Source organism: Haliotis rufescens, unplaced genomic scaffold (genome assembly GCF_023055435.1).
Source record: "Haliotis rufescens isolate VD_foot unplaced genomic scaffold, xgHalRufe1.0.p SCAF_13, whole genome shotgun sequence".
Lineage (NCBI taxonomy): Eukaryota > Metazoa > Mollusca > Gastropoda > Lepetellida > Haliotidae > Haliotis > Haliotis rufescens.
The window spans coordinates 2,323,401-2,335,503 of NW_025963813.1; the positions used below are offsets into that span (position 1 = coordinate 2,323,401).

The 12,103-nt window shown below is 40.4% G+C and overlaps 2 protein-coding genes across 2 annotated transcripts; one reads left to right on the forward strand and one right to left on the reverse strand.

Moving 5' to 3' along the window:
- Nucleotides 1-2,345: 2,345 nt before the first annotated feature.
- On the reverse strand, nucleotides 2,346-4,080 carry LOC125378834 (polypeptide N-acetylgalactosaminyltransferase 5-like). The gene has a single exon (XM_048394796.1). It carries the CDS (start codon nucleotides 4,056-4,058, stop codon nucleotides 2,346-2,348), a length of 1,713 nt encoding a protein of 570 aa, XP_048250753.1. The 5' UTR covers nucleotides 4,059-4,080.
- A 1,019-nt stretch (nucleotides 4,081-5,099) lies between these two features.
- LOC124115492 (polypeptide N-acetylgalactosaminyltransferase 5-like) lies at nucleotides 5,100-6,919 on the forward strand. Its single transcript, XM_046476504.2, has one exon. It carries the CDS (start codon nucleotides 5,131-5,133, stop codon nucleotides 6,853-6,855), a length of 1,725 nt encoding a protein of 574 aa, XP_046332460.2. The 5' UTR covers nucleotides 5,100-5,130; the 3' UTR covers nucleotides 6,856-6,919.
- The last annotated feature ends 5,184 nt before the right edge of the window (nucleotides 6,920-12,103 follow it).

The window sequence follows — 12,103 nt, forward strand, 5'->3', positions numbered from 1 at the left end:
TATCAATATGTCTAATTCTAGAACTGCATTGTTAAAATTTTGAACTGGTTATTATATACTTGGTGTCCAGAAATACATAAGAAATCATTCTTCTGAAAATGAAGGTAATTTATTATCCTTTATGTAATGTGCTTGAAAATGAAGGTAATTTATTATCCTTTATGTAATGTGCTTGAAAATGGAGTGCAGGTAATTTACAGTTGTTCTCTGTACTCACAAGTCGGGAGTAAATCCTTTCAAAGTATGAACATTGTTACATATGTTTCAACCGTGGCATTGTAAGTATGTTTGTATGTTTGTAGATAAATATGAACATTGCAAAATATGCTTATCGTTTATTTCATATAAGAAATGAACTGTGAGCTGATACTCAAGCTACTAATGTTCCATCTAGTTGTACCCACCTGTGAGTCACATGACCTTAAACATGTATGTACTTTGGGTCTTATGACCTTTATGAAAATAAATCCTTGAATCCTTAATGCTCATACAAACACAATATTATCTCTTTGGAGACGGCAATAGTCAGTCAGCAGGGCAACAGTCATGACTTGCCGCAGGGCGGTCGTCCACGTGTTTTTTGTTTGTTTTTTGTTTTTGTTGTGTGTTTTTTTGTTTAATTATCACTTAATTCAATTAATTTTAAAGAAATAAAGGTCAAATAAAGCATATTCACTTTTCATGAGACCCCATTTCGAATATGCGTGGGAAATATTGGATTGATGTTACGTTAAATTATCAACCCAATTAGAAAATCTGAAACTAAAAGCTGTCAGTATAGATACTAGGCTCCCAAAGTATGCTTTCTACAAACATCAGTATTATCTAACAGGACGGGAAACGTTTATAGAACGAAGGAGGAAGCGTAAGCTATGTTTGTTTTACAGTGTAAAACATAATGGTGCACCATCCTATCTTAAATAAAAGTGACAAAACCTTTCAATGTTCAGAAGAAATCTCTGCCAATTCGATAGTCGATTGTACGATTCCGACTATATCATGAGCACGTATTTATGAATCACTATCAAACAGGGATGATACCAGGTGTTCGCGAAAAAGGTGAGCGTATCCTGCCCCACCGGTGACACCCGTCACAAACACATGCAAAGACAAGTCAATTGGTCACCTGCACAACACACGGGAACATATGCTACAAGTCAAACCAGGGAATTGCATCGGAACTCCGAGCAGACATTCTGCACAGAGAAACAGATCAGCAAGAAGTGGGGTGCAATTGGTGCCCATGGGTGTGCCTAGTTCTTGCCATAATGTCTTACCCAGAAAACTAACATCGATGTTATCAGCTGGGTCCAGCATCTCACACATTGTTTTCTATGTAAACTTCAGATGTATTTGCTTGTAAAATTGACCTGAAAGTATAATAGACCTGTACCAATATTATAGGTTCAAATGTATGATATAATTTTAGAAATTCAGACAATATGGTGATATTCTTTACCATTAAGACTATTCACAGGTCTGTATGACAAGAGGGATAACTTCAACGTTCCCTTTATGGCCAGCAATATTACATCTGCTACTGCCTTTGCTGTCTACATTTAACAACAATTGAAGAAGAATAGAGCATGCTCTTTCTATGATGTTTTTCAACTCTTGCTAAAGGAATTGGCTTCAGTTAAGCTGTAAAGAATTTTAAGGCAAACATATAGTGGTTATGCCCAAATGTTGCACTTCGGTGACCAAAATTATGTCCAATGCAATTCCCTATTTTGACTTGAACTATATGTTCTGGTGATCGTTCATTTGACTTGCCCTTGTTACTGGTGAGTGTCAGTGGGTCAGGATATGCTCACCTTTTCGCGAATACCTTGTGTGGATATACCTGATGAGTTTGTAAAGGCTTTTGTCTCGTATTTAGGTGCATGATTTAATGGGAGTTTCCACTAATATCGTACGGAATCAGTTCTTCAAAGAAGTGATCCTCAAGGTTCTACATCAGTCATATTGTTGTTTATTGCCATTTATTCAAGCATTCATAATGAGCGTAAGGGAAAGCAATTGTTTTGAACATATCTAACATTGGTGAAATCACTGACTGAGAAAAATACGTAAATTTCGATCCATATCGCAAAATATGTTTAATTTTTCAAACAAAGAGCGTGTGGAGAAAAACGTTTTTTTCTCTCTTATAATGCTCTTCTAACTATTTGAGATGCCCTTTCTGATGGCTATGTCGAATGTCAACATTTACAAAAGAACAGTGTTAAACATGACAAAAAATCCTAGGTTGCCTATTTTCCTTTGTTTATCTTTTGCTTCTTCTATTGTGAGATATTTTGTGGTTGATTACACAAAATATTTCAAAAGTCAGAAAAAGAATATGGTCAAGACATCCTAGGTTTCCTGTTTTGCTTCCAAGTCCACATTTGTAGTTTAGATTTCTGACATTTCTCCAAGACAAGTGCGGATTTATCTTTGGTAACACCAACACAATATCCGTTTGACTGGAGAAACACATGTTCGTCTAACCTGACCACGTGCCACTCCTGGTTCCCGCTCTGACCATGACAAGCCTTCACCACAACGTCAGGTTCATATCCCGATTCTAAACATTCTCCTCCCACTCTAATTTCATGATGTTCTGTGAGCTCCCACAGTTGATTTCCCTGCCCATGACAAGAATACAACAAAACGTTGTTGGAGCCCTCCTGTGCTCTGTGTCCCGCGTCAAGGCAGAGGGTAGTCATCTCAGCATTACGTACTGTCCCTGTGTATATACCGTCACCTGGGATTACTTGATCTGGATTAACATATGCCAAATAAAACTCAAACGGGTGACACTTCAATGAATCTCTCAGCGCTATCCTGTCAGCTATGTCACCATAATCCGCAAGGCTACCATCGTAATTGACAGTAAAACGTTTGAACTTGTCCAACCACACATTGGCCACACGAGCTAGATTTCTTATGTACCTGATCCTATTTTCGTCTGATGGTCTATGAGGGTGGTACATATGTGCTACATTTGAACAGGGGATGATCTCCAGTCCACCTCCACATAGCCACGTCTTGATAGATAACTCGGCATTCTCCCCACCCCAGATTTCCAAACCAGGGTCAAACATTCCAAGTTTCTTGAACCAATTCCTGCTGACGGCAATGACACATCCCACCATGGCTGGAGACCGCACTGGATCAGTCTCACGCTTTCTCTTTTTCCTCTCCCGTTCTGACATTAGGGACCAGGAGAAGAAAAGATTAGGGAAGGTGAGAACGGGTATTCCAAGTCTCCGTCCCTGCCCCCATTCATTGATTTTGAAGTTTTTAGGATCTACTCCATGAATGTTAGGAGTAGCTACAATGCTCTGATTTTCGGCGATCCTTGTCACCAATGGTTCCAGCCAGCCAGGAAAACATTCACAATGTGCGTCCATAAACACTGCTACAGGAGCAGTAGAATGCTCAAAACCCATCACCCGTGCTCTTATCAAGCCCTGTCGGGACTCTGCTCGAACTATCTGCACTTTCCTGAATCTGGACACATACTCTTTCAGTGGTTCCTTCAGAGCCTCGTCTGTGGATGCATCGTCCACCAAGATGACCTCTTTGATCAGATGAGGTGGAGTGTTGTCCATGATGCTATGGACAGTGCGTAACAGGACTGACCAATGCTCGTTGTAGAAAATAATGATCACACTGGTTTCAGGGAGGTTGGGGTCTGAGTACAGTGAGTGACATCCTTGTAGGCGGACATCAGGCAGAGATCTCTGAAGAGGTATGAGACTACTGGTATAACTGGAGTACTCCCTTTCCTCAATACTCCTCTGGAGCTTCTCGGCTTCTTCTTTGGGGAGTTTCTTCAAATCTAATATAACCGCTGTTCCATTGACGCCTGGATTCATCAGCTTCATCACGGTGAACACGAGTTTCACATTGGGATCATCCGGGCTGTGGAGACGTAACAGAGGATCTGTCAATTCCCGAGACAGTCCGTTGCGATTAGTCCCTATTTTGTACATCAGTACGACTATGACGTTTATGAATAAACAAGTCAGGATGGTTCGTCGTTTTCTGGACCTTGTGCACGTAGACGCCATTGATTTACAACAACTGTGATAAATGTCCAACAAATCGGCCAGAAATGGCATCCACAATGTAATTTTCATAGGTGTTGTGTGCATGTCAGCCTAGACATGTGTGTCGCTGTTCGTTTTGTTAAATCATTAAATTATTCAAAAATTCTTATTGTATAGGTGCCTGTTGATGTCGAAACGTCTTCGGGGCGATTTGATCAGATAATTTATTCTGTTGCTGAAGGGAACAATATTTACAAGTATTCCAAATGTGTTTTCACATTATATAGCAGGCCGTGACAGATACTGCACATTTGTTTCACAAAATCAATATATCTATTTTTTTCTCTCAACATCTATTGCAGAAGCACGGACAGACGTCGCCCATACCAGATAATCAATAACTGTTCACAAGAAAAGAAAACTGAGTCTCCCCATGTTTTCAGTAAGGTTGTGAAATTTATTTACCTGATAGATTGTCATATATGTCTGGCTGATGTGCAACGTAGAGATGTAGAGACAGCATTATTAGAAGGTATTTTACAATAATTTAATGATTTAGTCGTTCTTGTGCACACAGCACAAACAACTCCACACAATGTTCACCTGCATACAAGACCTACAAATCACGTTGTGCACGCTCATCGCAGTTGTTGTGAAGTGTGTAGGCGACAGAAAAGTCTGAATGTAGAGGGTAAATAACTATCAATAGTCTGCGAAAAAAAATCAGTTAGTTTCTTTCCGTTTGAAGTGTATATGAAAAGAGTATACTCTTGGAAAGTAGAACTTTGCAAACATGCTTTTCTATAATTGGGGGATTTACAGGCCCAAAAGTCATTCATGTTTTAATATTTATTTGATCTGTTAAAGAGTTGACAAAAATGGACCAAATGAACAGTTTATTTTTTAATTATTTTAAAAACATTGTAATATCAATAAATATAAAATATGATATTTCTTTCCCGCCAGTAAAAAATTCCAGTATATGCGTATTGTAAACAGCCGGCTTCACAAACATAGGTCACAGCTGCGCCGGAGGACATGGCACTTGAACATTTTCTAGATTTAGTTCACACTGAATATATCAGCGCTGAACATGTCACCTCTTCACAGGAAGATTTCTACGTTATTATTCGTGTTACTTTTGACGCTCACCTGTAACTATTTCTGGGTTGCGAGAAGAATGTGGAAACGAGTGACCTGCGTGAGTAAACCTGACAGTGATTATAACCACATTCATTTCCCTGATATTCCGAACATGACACTCTTAGAGTCAGTGTTGGGATTAAAACAACCAGGTGCCAATGGTACTGCTGTCGTAGTGGATGTGAAGAAGTTGCCCAAAGAAGAAGCTGAGAAGTTCCAGAGGAGTATTGAGGAGAGGGAGTACTCCAGTTATACCAGTAGTCTCATACCTCTTCAGAGATCTCTGCCTGATGTCCGCCTACAAGGATGTTACACACTCTACTCAGACCTCAACCTCCCTGAAACCAGTGTGATCATTATTTTCTACAACGAGCATTGGTCAGTCCTGTTACGCACTGTCCACAGCATCATGGACAACACTCCACCTCATCTGATCAAAGAGGTCATCTTGGTGGACGATGCATCCACAGACGAGGTTCTGAAGGAACCACTGAAAGAGTATGTGTCCAGATTCAGGAAAGTGCAGATAGTTCGAGCGGAGTCCCGACAGGGCTTGATAAGAGCACGGATGATGGGTTTTGAGCATTCTACTGCTCCTGTAGCAGTGTTTATGGACGCACATTGTGAATGTTTTCCTGGCTGGCTGGAACCATTGGTGACAAGGATCGCCGAAAATGATTCAATAATTACCACACCTATGATACACGGCGTTAACCCCTTGAACTTTGGTGTTACCATGACAACGAATATCCGGTTACAGTGGGTGTCTTTCCCTGAGCTACGATTTGCTTGGATGAACGTTCCACAGCGTGAGAAATTAAGACGAAAACGACCAACAGACCCCTACCGTTCGCCTGCAATGGTAGGATGCGTCTTTGCGATTAGTCGAAGATGGTTCCGGAAGCTGGGTCAGTTTGATCCCGGCATGGAGGTGTGGGGTGCCGAGAACACGGAGCTCTCCCTCAAGACCTGGATGTGTGGGGGAGGTTTGGAGTTAGTACCCTGCTCCAATGTTGGCCACATGTACCGTCCAAATAAATACTACGACTCCAATCCTCCTTTCTTCAGTCGCAACATTGCCAGAATTGCCAACGTTTGGATGGACGGCTACAACGTCTTCGCCCGCAACCACGACGGTGCCTTGGCCGATGTCGGCGACATCTCTGACAGGTTGAAGCTACGACGGGATCTGCACTGCCATTCCTTTGAGTGGTACCTTGCTAACGTCAACCCGGAGTCTTACATTGTTGGAGATGGGATATATACTGGCGAGGTGCGGAATGTGGGCTTAGGGACTTTTTGTATTGACGACACTTATGGGAGCAAGAGGTTGGTATCACCCATCGCTTTGTTCACGTGCCATGGGCAGCTAGGGAATCAACTGTGGGACTACACAGAGCTCAGGGAAATCAAGAACTTCATGTTTTGCTTCCAGGAGACTACAGGGCCTGTTGCCATGGCAATATGTGACGAAGGTGAGATGAAGCAAAAATGGCGTTATGATCCATCTGCTGATGGACATGGTCCGGTTGTGTCCGCCAGTGGCCTCTGTCTAAGCGTGGACACCACCCAGCTGATTCTTATTACAGAGACATGTAACGGCAACGGCCTCCAGTTGTGGCGATGGAGAAAGAGGCGTGAGCCGCGCACATGGAAATTGAAAAACTCAATGTGAGTTGAGGAGCAAGCTGTATGATTTCAAAGCACCAAACATTTTCTTAATATACCCAGCATTGTGTTAGGACATCCATCATGTCCAACGAACATTTTATAAATAAAAACAAAATAATTTGTTTCCATCTTTTCGGATTTTTTTTTTATAGAACGGAAAAGTGAAAGTGAAACTTTTACTCACTTCAGTCTCCTACAAGTCCGTATGGTGGCCCATGTGTTTTAATCTCTCCACCATTTGTTATTGTTATTGTGATGAGACTTAAATGAACAATCTGTCTGTCTGTCTGCGTGCGTCTTTGTTCAGCCCCTTCTGTAGGTGTAGTTAGTGAGGTGAGGTGAGGTGAGGTGAAATGGGGTTTATTAAGATTATTGCACTTATATAGCGACGTGCATGTACCTGTGTGTGTTTGTGTGGCTGCGTGTACTAGTACGGACTAATGCCGATTTATAGTGCTAGCTCACTGAGATACCATGCCGCAGTTTAACATGAATACCCCACTCAGACACAGTATACTGACTCCGAGCCGACCAGTCCTTGTTTTAGCCCCTTAATGCTGAGCGACAGACTGGGTAACAACAAGTACCATCTTTTAACGTCTTTTGGTATGACGCGGCCGGGGATCGAACCCCTTACCTTCTGCTCTCCGGACGGACGCTCTACCATTTGACCACGGAGGCGGTCACGACAAGTACCTCGGCTTTCTATAGACTATACCTAATACCCACGCATGCCAATACCCAATACCCAATAAGCTCATGTCAACTGTCGTGACATAACCAGCGTTGGAAACCTCTCGTCTTTGGACAAAAAGGGTTCTATATAAGCAAGAGGTAAATATATTCTCAACTAGTAAATAGATATTACATAATGTAAATCAATAAACTATATTTAAAGCCTCTTCTTGTTTTGATCTGACAAATATGACAGAAATATTGACGCGGGAATAGATTTTGTCAGATGTATTTGTTCAACCAAATATTGCACGTATATTTAAGTGATATTCATTACGCAAGCAGTTTGATATGTTAATTTTATCCCTTTGCATTTAATGGATTCTATGCATGCGAAAAGGCGTTTCAACGGAAATTTTACCATTATCACCTACTTGATTGAAGCACTAAGTGGACATTCTAAAAAGCATATTCCAGTACCCTAGATTAAGTGATAGAGCATCACAAACGATGTTGTCATGTTTTCATGATTTCAATTCTGATAAGTGTATACTTGTTGATATGGGGCGGTTTCTTACACTGGACGAAATAGTCTTGTAAATTGCCTTTTGTAAATGCGTATGCCACCAAGTCGCCCCAAAAGGAAGACTACCTGTTGAATTGTTTTGGTAGTAGATTTAGTCAGTGCGTGATGGTGTCATAGGTGGAATGCACAAACCGAAAAAGAGGAAAATTAATAGGAATAAACCTATTCTCGCCCACTCAGCTGTCGACTGCCTTTGTGGTCTAGTGGCAGAGCGTCTGCCCGAAGAGAGGAAGATCGGAGGTTCGATCCCCGGCCGCGTCATACCAAAGGTGGTACTTGTTGTTACCCTGCCTGGCCCTCGGCATTCATGGGCTTAAACAAGGACTGCTCGGCTCGGAGTCATTATCCTTTGGAATACTTTAAGGGACATTCTCGCGATCTCGCATTCTCGACTTTTTGAAACGAGCTAAAAGTGACGAAAACACGAGATCGCGATTTGGCCAAATCTCGCGACATTTCATTTTCTCACTATATCGGTTCTCGCGTCTTAGATGCTGCCCGTGCATATGCGTAATAACATAAGGTCAAGGTGCATGCGCACGTTAGTAGTCCTTGGGCCATGCTCCTATCATGATCTTCATTCTAAAAGTAGCATTTAGCAAACTTATGACTTGACTTTGAAAATGCTATGTAATTTACATACAAAAAGTCCAATGTCGAGTGGAGTAGAGTCCTCTCCCGTTATTACAGTTTCCTATGTACTTTAAATTAAAACCCTCAAACTGCTCTATATAATTTAACAAAAGAAATTCTATATGAATGTCCAATGATAGTGAAAACATTAAATTATCCGGAAGCTGGAAACAAAATAGCACCATCAGTGAGTGAGTAAATATTGCTCAAAGCCGCATCAGCAGTATCGCAGCTATTCGTGGCTACACGTCAATTATTGAAATAATCACAGGCTGTGAGTTTCCCATGAGACAATATTATACACGGCTAGCATATTCATTGAAACAAAATTCTCACAGACCAATTTGTAGCATTCATCTAAAGTGAGATGGTCAGATGTTTTAACACGATACCATATTCGCTACTTTAGGCCATACCAAATTAATAAATAGATTTTCATCCGCTCCCGCCTGACTACAAAACATCCCGCCTTACATTACTCTATTGCCCCCAAGTTCCCAGAAATAGAAATATCGCTAATATGAGTGTTTCTACTTTCTTCACTTGCATGGTGGAATTTGTTTATATTTGAATATACATCTGTGAGGTTTAAGTTGATTTTGACAGCCCGGGCCAAGTCGGACCCAACACTTCAGACAGAGATTTTCTTAAGAAAATACAGGAAAAGTGTTTGACTTTAACGGACCAGTTTTCTTTAAATACGATGTACTGTGACATTATAAAGTGGTATATAGGTAGATAAAATACTAATCTATAGATGTAAACACATTTGATGATACATCTATGTGTTTAAAGTTGATTTTGACAGCCCGGGCCAAGTCGGACCCACCACAAGCTAAACACTTTTGATAGAGAATATGTTGAGAATGTAGAGGGGAAAGGGCTTCACTTTGAGCACCTTGTTTTCTTTAAATACGATGTACTGTGACAATATAAAGTGTTTTATAGGTAGATACAATACTAAGCTACAGATAATAACACATTTGATGATACATCTGTGTGTATTATTGATTTTGACAGCCCGGGACAAGTCGGACCGAGCACAAGCCAAACACTTCTGATAGAGACTATGTTGAGAATGTAGAGGGAAAAGGGCTTCACTTTGAGCACCTTGTTTTCTTTAAAAACCGCGATCTAAGACACTATAAAGAGATATTTAGGTAGATATAATACTAATCTATAGGTGTGAGTCCATTTCATGTTACATCTGTGAGGTTTAAGTTGATTTTGACAGCCCGGGCCAAGTCGGACCGAACACTTGTGAGACTGTTGAGAGTATGGGGAGAAGAGGTCTACTTTAACCAACGTGTCTGCTTTATACACGATGAACAGTGACATTATTAAGTGGTATTTACATAGATATAGTACTATCCTATAAATATAAACGTTATGCCGACAGATGGAAATTTGTATCGCGATAGCTAGAAGTTTTTGATACGTTTCAGATCTTATTTCGTTTAACGATTGCTCTTTTACATGTTACCTCGATCAGCGACGCATACACACAGCTCCACTTTCTGGATTTCAAGCGATTTACTCCAAAATACCTAATTATGTTTCACGTTTTTGGTTGGTGATTGTTCATTAATGTCATGTGTGTATGTTGCATCAATAATATGTAGGTATGTAGATAATGAAGTAATTAGCCAATAACACTTTGGCCCGTCTTGGCCCGGCCCGGCCCGACTTTTAGGCAATGCCACCGATGAACTCCGCCGTTCGTTTTGTCTGTTTGTTTAGGCTGAAGAAATTAATCAACATGCGCCCTTTGTCGAAATCTTTATAGATCACGGTTAACCAATCAGTGTTCAAAAATGGGTAAAACAAATATTGCCTCCAAGTTCATTTTGCTGTCCTTGCAGACGGTAGCCCAGTCTCTTGTCACGCTCAGTTGCGTTGCGTATCATCCGGGTACTCACGGGGAAAAAACAATAACAAAGGCAACAACCAGTCCCGGGGAATTGCTTTAGATCTTTGCCCCTTTAATTAATCCAATCAAACACAACTAGCACCGCTTATTAGCGCTGAGTAGAGCACTCCCGTAAAAACAATAAGGTATATGTTTATTCTGCCGACTGGCATTGAGGACGTTCAAAGACAATAAACTAATTAAACCAAGAACCGTTCTCTGATTGGTATGCGGAGAAGGTGTCAACAAACTTGAAGGCAAGACAAGACAAAGGCTTGCAGAAGTGGTTTATTTCTCATGAATCACCATGGTGACATAAAGAAGTTGACAAGAGAGACATATATACATAAAAATGAGTCAACAGTTTGCATACGCAGTCCATATATTTTACATACTGGGCTAGGCGTAAGAGAAGAGGTTTATAAGAACAAGTCACGAGAGAAACAATTTTTTCAGTATTTGGATATTTACAATAATGTAATGGGAGATATTTATTTCTTGAATGGTCCAGTTCATGGCACTCTAGTATGAAATGAAATTCATCACCAATTTTAAACTGACGGAGAGAGCAAACCTCCCTGTTGAGGTTATTTCATCCCCCCGTTTCAATTGGGAGTCGGTGGTTCTGATTTTAGTAAACCAAATGCGTAAATTATGAGGTAAATACAATATTGGGGGGATATCTTTATACAAATTATAATAGTGTCCTTTTGGGGAATTAACTTTGTTTTTCCTCCAACTTTGTAAACATTGGCCTATAAGGACAGTTTTGACGTTAGCCTTTATCCACTGAACTACACTGGGGAATTCCCGAGGCAGACAAATGTGATTCAGACCTGTTCTTTGTAAAATACGTTGGATTTCATTTACAAGCGGAAACTTAAACTCTGAGTGGGAAATTTGGAGTTTCCCCATAAGTTTGCACATTATACCTGATAATTTGGTTTCTGCTAAAACTAATTTACACCAAAGTGATACCATTCTTAAATTAACATGATGTTTTATGGGTTTCTCCCTAATTCTCCGTACATCATGAAATCAGGGGTAGTTTGCTTAACCTTCAAAATATATTTACTAAATCTTAAATAAACACGTTGCAGTATAAAGCCCCGGACTTCAGATCCGTACAACAATAAAGGTTGAACAAGATAGTCAAACGGTTTAAGTTGACATGTCAGTTGGTACTTCTGGTACTCGTATTTTTCTAAAAATAGCAAACATTGTTCAAGAAGATTGGTCAGATAACCGTTTAATGGCTTTACAAAATCGACCGTTACTTGAAAATAAAATACCCAGAAAGACATGCTGTATTGTTGTTGTTTTTCAATTAGGGGAATCTTTATTTTGAAGTCTAAATGTACAGGCAATTTTAAAAGATCTTTTAGCAAAAGCTACAGTTATTGTTTAAGCAGTGTTCACCTTGAGTTGCCAATGATTGCAATAATTTTC